Source organism: Doryrhamphus excisus, linkage group LG6 (assembly GCF_037039965.1).
Source record: "Doryrhamphus excisus strain RoL-2023G ecotype Guam linkage group LG6, RoL_Dexc_Guam_v1.1, whole genome shotgun sequence".
Taxonomy (NCBI): domain Eukaryota; kingdom Metazoa; phylum Chordata; class Actinopteri; order Syngnathiformes; family Syngnathidae; genus Doryrhamphus; species Doryrhamphus excisus.
Window position 1 is genome coordinate 19,925,522 of NC_136362.1, and position 13,810 is coordinate 19,939,331.

The 13,810-nt window shown below is 38.7% G+C and overlaps 1 protein-coding gene across 2 annotated transcripts in view; it reads left to right on the top strand.

Annotated features, from left to right (window-relative positions):
* Nucleotides 1–7,683: 7,683 nt before the first annotated feature.
* ephb1 (EPH receptor B1) overlaps nt 7,684–13,810 on the top strand; it is a 170,332-nt gene continuing 164,205 nt past the window's right edge. For both annotated transcript variants that reach the window (XM_058067568.2, XM_058067569.2), the window contains exon 1: nt 7,684–7,973. In XM_058067568.2, the coding sequence (XP_057923551.1) occupies nt 7,850–7,973 (124 nt within the window). In that variant the 5' untranslated portion in view covers nt 7,684–7,849. The remainder of the gene's footprint in view (nt 7,974–13,810) is intronic.

Consider the following 13,810-nt stretch of genomic DNA (forward strand, 5'->3'; position numbering starts at 1 on the left):
CTGTGTCGCACAAGATTGTGTTGGGACTCCAGTGCAGCACCAGCAGCAGTGTGGGTTGTTACCAAAGAGAAGAAGGAGGTACAGGTTATCTAACATAAAGCTCTTTACTAACAATAATGCTTCCACAGTTGCAAATACTGGCACTGCCATCTAGCGGACAATTGGGATTAATGCAGTTTAGCAGTCAACTGGGAAAAGGCTTTAGCAGCACTGATGATTCTTAGGGAAAGAGTATCATTTTAACTTATTTAAGTTAAAAATAAGATATTGTATATGAGCATTGCTGTAGAATGATGAAAACAAACTTATAATTATCTAGTACTAATTTACTATTTACATTTTTTTTTACAGTTTTCAAAATTTTACATTATTTTTTTCAATTTTTAACTATAAATTGAAATTATAATATTTATATACACGTCTATACTTCATAATATTAGGATTATTATAATTGTTTTGAGTCTGGGAAGTCTGTATTATCTAATGAGAATCAATACAAATAAAAATATTGATTTATTTATTTTCCATTGTTTTTAATTTGATACTTTTTTTTATTTAATTTTAACTTCACATTTTACAATAAGGTTTTCATTTTATAAGGTTAATGGTACAATTTTTTTCATTATTTAATTTATTTCTTTTTTCTTATTTTTCACATGTTATTATTTGCATTGCGTCATACTGAAATGTGTCCTAACTTCGTAAATTGCTTAATACAGTAACTTATTTGATCTCATAATTTTGTCGTATTACTGTTATAATCCTAGCAGTCTCTCCCATTCAAACAAATAGTGTACTGTAAAGTTATTGATACACTTTCTAAGTGGCAGCTACCGTTTATGTAACTGCATTGACCTATTCTTGTCGCCAGGGGGTGCTGTTACATGACCAAAAGGTGAAACTGATCATTTGTGTTGGTCCATCGGTCGTTCTTCATGTCTGCATCACAACAAACATAATAAAGTTAATGTATGCTATTTATTAGTATTAAAGGTGGATTTTCCCTGCCAGTTTACTCTTGAAAAATAACGTTATGGACGTTTTTTTTTAACCCGTGCTTACAGTGCTATCTAGTGGATAATAAATGCTATGACATATAGCTTAAAGCTACAGAACAAATGGAGTTTTCTGTGTTGCTGGAGACACTATACAAAGTTTCTTTACTGAGGTAATTTACGTTGAAATGTTCTAACTCCCTCATACATACATATACTCCCATTGAGCTGAAGATCTAGGGGAGTGCAGCCTTAAAGAGGAAATCATTGAGTGGGACCCTGCGAGGTAATGGCCCAGTCTGCTTGTGCAGACATAATGAGAGCAGTAGGGGTTCGGTCATTATTCATTGCATCATCATGATCATTTGTTATTGGTGTTTGTTCACTGGACATAGCTTACATTCTGCATGCGTTTCTAATATTTATAATGTGCGCATGTAAGCCGGCAATGGACCCGTTATTGATCTGCTGATGCATGTTGGGAGAAGAAAATGCCCCCAAAGGTGAGTGTTAATATCAGGAGGTGAAACTGTGTGCTTGACTGAAGGTCTTCATAGTAATTGTTGTTCTATATAATTGCCCTTTGAGCGATTATGTACATTATTAAGTATATTATGTATTATTAACCTTAGAACACTAACACCAACGTCAGGTATGTAAAAATACATTCATTCATTTTCTACCGCTTATCCTCACAACGTTGCAGCCAATCACAGGGCACATATAGACAAACAACCATTCACACTCACATTCATACCTATGGACAGTTTGGAGTCGCCAACTAAAAAGGAATGTTTTTGGAATGCTTTTGTACCCACACAAAACCCCGACACACATGGAGAGAACATGCAAACGCTACACAGATGCGATGTGGAAAACATGCTAACCACTAGTCCACCGTGCTGCATCTGTAAATCAAATTGAGAATATTTAGGGATGGATGGCAAGGGACGTTTACAAAAATTGGCATCATTTCCAAACAGTGGATGCTCTCCGTGAAACCAGCTTCACCTCCTGGAAAGCATGGACAAACCAATTTTCGGGCCAGCTACTCACCTTTTTTTTAGCCTCTTTCACTTAAATGTAAAAAAAAAACCTGTACACTGCACCCACGCCTCCCACCTGTACGTGCATGCTCTGTTTTTGCAACACTAAATGTTTCTTCTTACGTGTTCTCTTCCTGGTACCCGTATGAGGTTGGTAAAGGTTATGCAGAACTAACAGTCTTAGACGCAGAGGGAGTTTAAAAAAAAGGCCACAATGTCCCTGTGAAAGCATGAAGGAAAGGACAATGAGTGGGATAGGCTGTCACTGAGAGCAGACAGCTCCTGATGAGCTGTCAGCCTGCTTTTCTTTCTCCTCATTAACAAGTCCGCCTCCTAAATGTTACCAAAAACTACTCCATGAGTCTCTCCAGTGGGTTAGCTCATGATAACATGGCTTGGGATTGAAAACAAAACAATTTGGCTTGTGTCAAAAGTTGGCAATGTCAAAGCACCCTTATTTGCAGGAGGTGGATGTTGAAATGCGAAGGGAACACGAGGAGGTCGTGCGGTTAATGGAAAACGCTCTTAAACGCTACTTGTGAAAGAAAGCAGGTGAAGGAACAGGAACCCCATTAACCTCATGTGTGATTAGAGCAAATGAATGAGTGTTTATCAGCATCACATCATAACACACACTGTAAACTACACACTCTATATTACCCCTCTAGGAAATAATACATATCGATATACAGTGGAGCCTTGGTTAGTGGCATTCATTCCTTCCAGAAGGACCTACTCTGACCAAACTGGACACTAACTCAATACATTTTCCCATAATAATAATAATAATAACAATAATAATAATAATAATAATAATAATAATAATAGACCTTTACTTTCTGAAGATGAAGATGTGATTCTTGATGTACCTGTTCGAAACCACATAAACGCCACCTTCTTGTCTTGCCATGAGTTCCGTCTTGAATTCAATAGTTTTTCCCATAAGAAATAATAATAATAAATAAATAAATAAATTTAAGTTGACCTTTACTTTCACTGAAGATGTGATTCTTGATGTACCTGTTCCAAACCACATAAACGCCACCTTCCTGTCTTGCCATGAGTTAATTCTTGAATTCAATAGTTTTTCCCATAATAAATAATACTAATAATAATAATAATATAATTATGATAATAATAATAATAATTATTATTATTGTTGTTATTATTAATTTAATATTAAAATTATTTATTTATTTAATAATAATAATAATATAATTATGATAATAATAATAATTATTATTATTATTAGTAGTAGTAGTATTATTATTAGTATTATTGATAACATAATAATAATAATAATAATAATAATAATATAATTATGATGATAATAATAATAATAATAATTATTATTATTATTATTAGTATTATTATTAGTATTAGTATTAGTATTATTATTAGTATTATATAATTATGATAATAATAATAATTATTATTATTAGTATTATTATTATTATTATGGTATCAATAATACTAATAATAATACTACTACTAATAATGATAATAATTCTTATTATTATTATCATAATTATATTATTATTATTATTATTATTAAATAAATAAATAATTTTAAGTTGACGTTTACTTTCACTGAAGATGTGATTCTTGATGTACCTGTTCCAAACCACATAAACGCCACCTTCCTGTCTTGCCATGAGTTACGTCGTGAATTCAATAGTTTTTCCCATCATGGTGCCAAAGAAAGTTGCAAGTCCCAGCATATCGATCGGGAAAATGAGAAACACTATTGAATTCAAGAAATAACTCAGGACAGAGGAGGAAAATGGTGTCCTCATCATGTCTTTTGGAAGAGAATGCAGAAGACAGACTAGCTTGAGATACACTGGCGCTGATGGTCTGAGGTAAACAAGTACAAAAGCAGAAGAAACGATCGATCGGGAGCGATATCTCTTCTTCTGGTGTGGAGGCTATACAGGGGGGCGGGTAAGGAGACTTTCCCACGGAGCTCCTGAAGCTGCAATTCTATTCTGTCTGAATTCATAAACTTAAAATCTCATAATTGGAGATCTCTGGTGGCCTGCAGATGACGCTCTATAGCACTTGGGTTTGATTGATGTTTCTTCTGGAAGCATTCTGTTTGGAGCTTTGCAATGACGAGGTACAGATGTTTGGCTCTTGGCTGTCACTTTGAATGAACGTTGTTGAAATGTTGGTGGCATGATGAAGAGGACTGTTGAATGACAGGGCGCTAGACGTTGGACAGGTGCATTCTGGGGGTTGGCGGTTGGGGTGGGTCGGCCTGCGGAGGTGATGGTGTGTTCTGACTTCGCCCTGGGATGTGGCCTGGAGTTTTCTTTCACTATACCTGGTGACAGTTTGACTCTGGAACAGACTAAGTAAATTGAATCGATTTTTCCATGGAAGGGTTCCAGTGCAGCATCACACTGTGTCTGCTCTTCATCGAGTTTACCACGAGATTTTGTTTTTTGTGTGGTTGAATAGCAAGGAAGAGATTTTAATAGTAACACATGCATTTATGCTCCGTTGCAAACTAATGTTTTTTGCAGCACAGCTCCATGCTGGCTTATATATATTTCAAATATGCCCAATGCATCCACCACAATGAGCCTATTTTCCATATTCTCTCTTGAGTTATGACCCAGAAAATACAAATGCATAGCCCATTGCTGAGTCCAGACCCTCTATTTGGGGACCAGCGGTCCACAGCACATCTGTATTCAACCCCGGCTCTGAGCTCATATTGTCAATGGCCAGCGCCCAGACTCCTGAAGATTGATGAAGCCAAAGCCCAGCCTAATAACCAGTCCTTCCCCACTGTGGTGCACACTCCCTGTCAACCGAGTCCCTGCACTGTCTCCATATTGACTCTGGCTTTTCATTTCACATTCAATATTAGAGAAGCCCCAAGAGTCCTGTTTTATGCTTTTCTACCCGCTTTACAATTTGAAGTGATCTATAACATTTTATTTGTGTAGAATTCCTTCACTATTATTCTTTTTTTTTTTTTGCATGTCAGACCAAATATCAAATGATAGTAATGAATTATGCAATACACTCATACTGTACACTCTGACCGTACTACTCAAAGACATGTTGATGACATGAGCCCTTTAGTATTTTTAAGGACCTACTAAAACATGAATCAAAGATCTTCTATACAACATGAGTGCTTTGCTGTTTAATGGGATCTACTGTTGAGAGGAGACACCTCCGCTGCTGGTTAAGGAATCCAAAACAAGCAGGAACCCTACTGTATATATGACTGGAGTACTCCGCAGTTTTTAGGAATCTACAGCAAAAAAATACTAGTATGCTAGTCAAAGACTGCTATATGCAGGAACCATCTGTTGTTTTTAAGAATCTATTCAGAATCAAAGATCCTAGATCAGGGGTCTCAAACTCAATTTACTTGGGGGCCACTAGGGTCTGGGCGAGACTAGACCACATCAGGTTTTCAAAAAAAAATAAAAAAGCATTTATTAAAAACAGAAAAATGAATAAACTTTGCTTTGGTTTCGATTTTCTACAAGAAAAGGTCTGATAAAACATTCCACTGTTCTCAAATATCTTAATTTTTATTTTTCTGCACAAAATAAGATGAAAAATAAATAAACAAATCAAGAATAAAGAAAATCAATCAATCAGCAATAAATAAATATAATAATAATAATAAAATGGCAAATAATAAAAACTTAAGAAACCACATATAGTTGGTGGGTAGACAAATGATTTTTTTCAGATTAAAATGAACAAAGCATTATTAGAGCCCTGTAGACATGACAAAACACGACTATAGTCACATTTATACTCTTTTTATTTACAACATATTGAGCAACTGCAGGGTCTTGAGACACATGCTAACTCGCAAACTAGAGAGCTAGCGACCTAAACGGTAGCCTTCAAGTTATTTCCTTTAAACTTAAATAGCCAAAAACTTACCACTTCCACACGGATAGGGAGGATAACTATTAACAGTTATTTAACCTTTAACATGAACATTAATCAAACGTAATAATTTTTTCTGGGTACATGATACCATACAGCATCCATATCAAACTTACGTGGGCCGCACTAACATTAAACTTTCATATCAAGGTGGGGGCCTCAAACTAGTGTCCTGCGGGCCAAATTTGGCACACGGGCCGCGTGTTTGAGACCCCTGTCTTAGATGCTACATGACAGGACACCTCTGATGTTTTCTTTTGGATAATTTGCTGCAAAAATATGTGTCAAAGATCCTCCAACAATGCTCCTCTGTTTTAAGGATCATCAGCAAAAATGCACACCAATGACGGGACAGATCTGCTGTTTTTATGGAATTTGCTGCAATGATCTATTTTTGCAAAAATCCTAGTGAATGATCATTTAAGATCGGTGCCATTTGCTGTTGTTAAGGAACCGCTACAAAAGCAAGTGGTCAAGGACCTGTTTTACTATTTTTAGGAATCTACTGCAAAAACACCAGTCAAAGATCATACATCCTGTATGACAGCACAGCTCTGCATTGTTTTTTTGCAGAAAAAAACACGAGTCTGTATTTGTTTTTAAGGATCTATTGCAAAAATGCAAGTCAATGATCCTCTAGGAGCCTTCTGCTGTTTTTTGAAGTAACTTTACTTGAAGGAGCCGGATTTGAGCTGCCAGTTGAATAAAGCTGCTCGAAATAATACGAGTCTGCATGGTGTTGTATGTTTTCCACATCTGGACTGCGCATATGTGACTGTATAACATGTACAGTTTTGTATTTTCTGCTTGACTTCAACTGTCAAAACACAAGAGCAGTGATTGTACCCAAATGCAAAAGTAAAAGGTCAACGCACAAAGACGACGCTGGCTACATGTTTACAGGTCAAGAGCGCAGTAAATGTAAGGTCAGCACACACAGCGCTGTTGGTGAATACATAAACTCGTCATCACATCCAAGTCGGATGTTTAAAAAAAAGAAGTTTTATTTTGTGTCGGCCTCTGGAATGAAACAAACCCGGACACAGCAAGAGCAAGAGGCTCTCTACAGTCCTCTTGAGCTCAAGTGGGTAAGTGCTTGTATGAACGAGGGCGGCACACGGCACACACACTTTTGCATTGTTGTATATGTACATTTGTCTGTGCAAGCGTGGTGCTAAGAGGATGTGCTACGGAAGTAACGCTATTGTTCCCGTCTTCCCGCATACTCCTTCCTTCCTGGTGGGCCCCTCTGTAGTGATGACTGCACACAGGAATAGAAAGAGGTGTGTTGCTACTGTTGGACAAGATATGTGGATACCACGGTGATAAGGAGCATACACTTAAAAATATTGTATTATTTACCACTGTATGTGATGCCATGTTACTTAAACATTTTTAAATTTAATATCAGATTTATATATGACAAACTGTAGACAGTAATTGTGGAAAACAAACAAACCAACTAGAAAACAATTCTGGTTGAACTACCTGGACTGTAGTAGCCAAAAATGTCCATCTGGGGGTGCTACTTCCTTTCAGTTGCACGGGCCGGGCTTCAACTGAGTCGAGGAAGTTTTGTGTTTTGATTGTCATTAGTAGGCGGGATCATGGTGCCGATTGGTCAGCAACTTCCAATCGCAGTCGCTGATTGGCTACTCCGCTTACAGCGGCTCTTTAAGCAGGCAATGTCGGGTCTCCCCCCTTGCCAACCCGGCGTTTACCCCCCCTTTAGTTCCCTCACTCATACACAGCCGGTTGTTTTACACCTCTGTTGCACCTCCACTCCGCTCCTGTGTCACACTTGTTTACTGCGACTTGAAATGTGACTTTCACCACACTGGCTTTTCTGCTGCTCTTTGACAAGCGAAGGGATTCTTTTTAATGCACACCCCAGCAGTCGTGTTTGGCAATTTGGGGACAAGCTGTGGAGAGAACCGTTCTGCCATGATAGTGGATTTGTTTGCGCTCCTTGGCGTGCTGGTCATCACTTGTTCAGGGATGGAAGGTAAAAAAAAAAAGATACATATTATGTTGGGAATGACAGTTGGGATATGTTTGTGCACTGTTGCTTCGGGATTCTGGGATGTCACACACGCACGTGGTTCTTCCTTGACATCCTAACCTCATTCCCATTGCTGGTCGTTGCTTCCCTTTAAAGTTGAAATGTGTTGTTTAATTCACTCTTTTGTGTGTTCAAGTGTGTTTTTTTGTTGAGAGATTTCTGCTGAGGTTGCATCACTCATCAAGGCGTGTGTTATCAAATGGTCTCAAAGTTGGGGGGGGGGGATCCTAATAATGTACAGTCCCGCTATCTTTTATTTCCCAGCATACAGTTGTTATCTGTAGGAGCTAATTTGGCCTCTCTTTCATTCTATTTCATTTCCGCCGTGGGGCCAGTGAGCTCCATGTCACAGACACCGGACCACTGTGGTCCACCTCTCATTTTATCACAGAAGTAAAAACTCATAATGTAGCAAGGCAAATAAAAGGGTGTCTCTCCCAGCTTTTAATCATTCTACTTGTCCTCCAATCTTCCATCTACTGTGGCCTTAAATGTACAGTGCCTACTGTAAAAAAAATATATATATATATTGGATGATAGGAGTCCTTTGCTGTTTTAAGGGACTGCTTTATTGCAAAAAATATTCTGTATGAGGCAGGAGAGTTTTGCTTTTTTTCCTATACATGACCTTTGTTAACATTCACTCTTAAACTTTGCTTACAGTTCTGCAAATGGTGTGTCAATTTGATATTAAAGTTAGTGAAGAACGTGCAAAATAGGTTCGGAAATAGGAAACGAAATGATATTTTAGACTGTGCTGCAAGACACATGGGCACAGAGGTGCTCCCCATGTTACCGTGGTAACAAGGAAACATATTATTTGCTTGTTTGGGTCACTAATTGAAAGGAGCTCCTCCCAAGGGTGGCTTTAAAGCCTGAACTCCAATCTGTTGCCTTTTTTCGTCATTTTTCTATGTGTGTAGAAGCATTCGCCTGTCCACCTTTCAGCTTAAATCATCTGTCATCCTCAAAGTTGTGTGATTGACTGAAATGTAACACAACTAGGCCTGGAGTTAAGAATTATTTGTCGATTAATCTGGAGCTTGTTTTGATTAAAGGAGTAATCTGTTAGGCCCCTTGGTGGACCAAGTCAATATGAACCAAAAACAAACAGTTAGTGGTTTGCTACACAACATATCAGAAAATCGGCTAAATGTGGATTACTGTTTTCCAAAGTCATAGCAGCATTAGGCGCCACCTGCTGGTGTATGTGTATAAATCTTAACACCCTGGATATAAAACATCAGTCTTTTGTCCAGGGAGAATTATCTTATATATGAATCGGTAAGGTATTATTGTTAGTACTGTGCTTACCGTCAAAATCCAAAAATGATCGGCAACTGTAAAACAAATGGAGGAGGAAGAACCAACTCCACCAGAGTAGAAGTGTTGCATATTATTTTGTTAGAGCATAACATGGCGGAAGGCAAACTCATTGACGAATGCTGATTGAAACATGATTGAAAATGATTACCCTGTCTGCACATCATTCTAAAAATATTGTTATTGTCTGTAAAATCTGCATCAGACTTTTGAGTCAACACCTGTAAATAAATAATACGAATAAATCAACTTTAGAGGCAGGCTTTGTGTTTGGTATCAGCTCGTCTGCTCTGGTTGGAGGGGTAGGACCTTGTTTGATAGTCAAGTTGACAAGATGATATGATCTGGAGACTTTGTAGTTTCACTATCACCCACTAGGTTTTGTGTATATACGCATGGTAAGTGCTGTGCATGCATAAAGGTGAGTATGCTGGTATGTGCAAAAATGGAGAAAATCACATGGATTTTCAAACCAGCAACCTTTCAAACCACTCAAAGCTTATAGGAAGAAAATTGGGATGGATTATTTTCTGCTTGCACACAGCCAGGTCGCAAAGGCAAGACCGAGGAGGAGCTGTACACTGGGTTTTTTCGTCTGTGGATGCATGGCGGCGTAGTATATCTGAGATGAATGCGCCTTGATCGGCCCCGACGACCTCTGTACACTCCGGTTCTCCCAGTCATGATGACCGTAGGTGCCGTAGGAAGCCAGTATGCCCATCTTGCAACCCAAATGAGTGGGCTGCATGAACCTTGTATAATGCTAAAGCACGTACAGTATGTCAGCAGGGGGTGAAACATACAACAGCCTCACATGAAGTGCACACTCAATCTAAAAACTACAAATTTTTGATGGACGGCGAGCAGCAATCTTGAATCACAATCTTCTTTTGTATATAAGAACAAGGATAATATGTCTGATTTCATGGATGACTAAGGAAATGTAAACAAAAATGGCTGAAATCAAGATATTTACAGTACACTTTTAAATGAAACGATTAATCCATGACCAAAATAGGTGTTGATTAACTGGATAATTGATTAATCAATGACTATCTAAGGCTGCTATATTGATACCATGTGCCTTAGGTGCCTTGACAGATGGATTGTGATATACTCTTATGCTGTTGACTTTCATTTAGACTTTGAAGTAGTGTGTTTGTCCCTCTTTAAATGGGTTATAAAAGAGCCACATAGCAAAGAGCCACAAGAATGAGCATTTGCATTCTCATCAGAACATCTCCCTCGTCTCTCCTCCCCACTCGGTCACCCTCAGTTCCCTTAGACCCTCCCCCTTCTCTTTTCCTCCACAGTGCCCACACTCCCACTTCGGTGCATGTTTCTAGCCAGACACAATCATAATTCCCCACTGCTTGTTTCTGTTTGCCTTTAAACCAATTAGGCTTAAATAAACTTACTCATTTAACAGTCTGGAACTGCAGGGCTGGGGGATGCTATGGCGGTGGAAGGGGGCGGGGATCGGAGCGAGATGAGCTGCGGGGGTCATGGAGTTTTGGTGAAATAAGCAGTGTGCATGATTTAGTACACATGACTAGCAACTGCGTGTAGCTGCGCAGGAACGCGATGATACAGATCAGTATCATTCTGTATGATAAGAGAACATAAGTCCCTTGGGATGCTGTGTTAAATAACATGCTTTGGAATAGAATGTATTGCGAATACAAAATATATATGGATTAGAAAATTTATCCGCTTCATGCATATACACATGCTGTTCATATACTGTTTGCATCCTCAGGCAAAACACCAACAGGGTATTTATTGATTTTATAATCTAACAAAAGAATGCCAGTACTCTTGGGCAAAAGAAATAATGTGCAAAAGAAACAATATCAATTTGGCAGAGAGTAGAAATGTAAATTCCTTTGCCCTGTTGTGATAATGGATGATAATGATGAAAAATTGATAACAACAAGCTGCAAGGCATCGTCAATGTAAAAAGTAAACACTTCTGAAAATGCTGTAAGATCCATCATTTGGATTTAAGCCACCAGAAAATATAGATGTACAGTTGTCCCTCGTTTATCAGGGTTGGTCACAGACCCAACCATGATAAGATGATTTCTGCAAAGTAGGATTCAATATTACAAATGTCATATTTTCATACTTTGTATACCAGTGTTATTTGGCTTAGCCTTGCCATTTAGCCCACAGGGGCTTAACCAACAATTAAAAAGGACTCCTAAAGGGGGCGCTAAGAACAAAAATAAACAACTAAGACATCCGACAAGGTCAAACAAAGCTAGTCTGGATCCGATTTTTGTCCCTAATCATTCATACATTCAGTCAACCATGCCTTTTTACCACAGTTTAAAAACATCATGTTTTTGCTTCCAAAAAGCAGTAAAACCTTAAAATGTATCGACGTATAGATTCACCAACTGTGTAAATGTTAAGCCCTGTTGAGCTTAATGGATCCTTCCCCTTGTACTCTTATTTAGAAAAGAGCTGAATGAAGTTCAACATCTTACCAGACAGATCTTTCTGCTTTAACACTGAATGAAAAAAAAACCAAAACAAAATACAGTATTTTGCCCACAGGCATTACTGCTGAGACCACCTAAAGTCGTATTCAATTTACCACATGTTTTGTACCGCTGTGTATGTAATGTTCGTTTAGATGCCTATGTTGTTGGGAGTGCGCTGAAGCCATTATGGCGAACGGGGGCAGTGGCAGACATGACCTCATTCCATAATGGAGGCTTTTATTTTGCCCACAGTGAAAAGACCATCATTGTGCAGGTGGGGCCGTACGGCCTTGTCGGCGATGACGACCCCTGTCTGTTGCTTGTGTACCTGCGGCGCTGTTAATGTGATGCTCATCGTGTAGAAAGAACAGTGCATGCACGAGGGCGGTGGAGCTAGGACTAATGGCGTGCACACAGGTTCAATATTATTTCTCACATTTTTCCACAGAATAAGGTGTACTGTAACTCACTCATGCTCCTGGTTTCTGCAGCTCTCAAACACACGTACACACACACACGCTGCCCCTTGCAGCTCACTTTACCCAAGAGACATCTGAGCCTTGGGAAGGCCAGATGGTGGATGCGTGTTGGGGGCTGGTATGCATGAATTTGTGTGTGTGTGTGTCGTGTGGGTGTGTATGCATTTTTTTTTCATCATCTCTGCATGTGACATTGACATTTTTCAGTGAACAGTAGGCAGCATGATAACAGGACCTGCACCGTTCAAGTGCTCTAGGCCTTGTTTCAATCAAGAAATTACAATTCGGTGCAGACCGTTCATCAATATTCAATAATAATTTTGTTGTCAAAAGTCGTGAGAGGTACAAAATAACCGATCCACACAGTCCCAAACCTCTTGATTCAGTACCTCAACTTTAAACTCATGGTCGTTCTTTGATGGATCTGTAGATGTCAGGTTCATTGGTCTTTTCACTAAACAAAGGGTGAATCTAGACATAATGTAGTCCACAATACAGAGGTTGATAGGGAACTGGACACAAGAAACCCCGTTAAACTTAATTAATTCGAGCAAAACTGATAAAGGACGTCACAGCATTATTGTATATAGTTGTGGTCGGCATGGTGTGGTGAATTGTTGGAGAGTTTATGTTCCTGTTGTTTTCCACTATCTTCCACACATTCCTAAGTCTAGAGATTAGGAACAGGGATCCTATCATGTTACACCCTTCCACCCTCATCTTGCTCGGACCTTATCGCAGCAGGTGGCTGAGACTCGGTGTGTTTGTATGTAACATGTAAGGCCTTATCGGTGCCATCACTGGAATGAGTAAAACCCACATCACCAACATTCAATACACATTGATGCAAAGGGCAGGTTGTGGTGGTGCAACCTCAGCCTGAATCATCTGTTTACCGGGAACCACATCCCTTGTTCCTAATGGTAGGGGTCAGTGGTGAGGTCTAAGGGCTTTCTTTCTTTCTGCATATGTATGTGAATCAAAATGTTAATAACAACTGTTGCATACAGCAGTCACATACAGTAAATGTGAAATATGGTGGCCGATAAGTGTCAAAAAGGCTTGATACAGGAACAATTCTTAATCTATGAGAAGGTCTTTGCTCTTAAGTCAGGGCTGTGTAAAGTGTGGCCCAGGGTTGTTTTTTAATTGGCTCATGCGGCGTTCTAAAAACAGAATTTAACAAGACAAACAAAAAAACAACAACAACAAACATGAAAAATCAGCAGTAATTTTACAACAAAATAATAAAAAACTACACTATGACAGCAGTCGTATTTTTACAAGAACAACCTAATAATAAGAAAAATAATGTAATTTTAGTAGCAGAATGTTGAATTTTTTTTTTTAATGTGTCGCAAACAAAGTTGCAATATTTGGGGGAATTGGGTTGCAGGGAATATGCATAAAGTAAAAAAAAAAATATGGGAATGATATTATTCATTCATTCATTTTCTACCGTCCGAGGGTCGCGGGGGTGCTGGAGCCT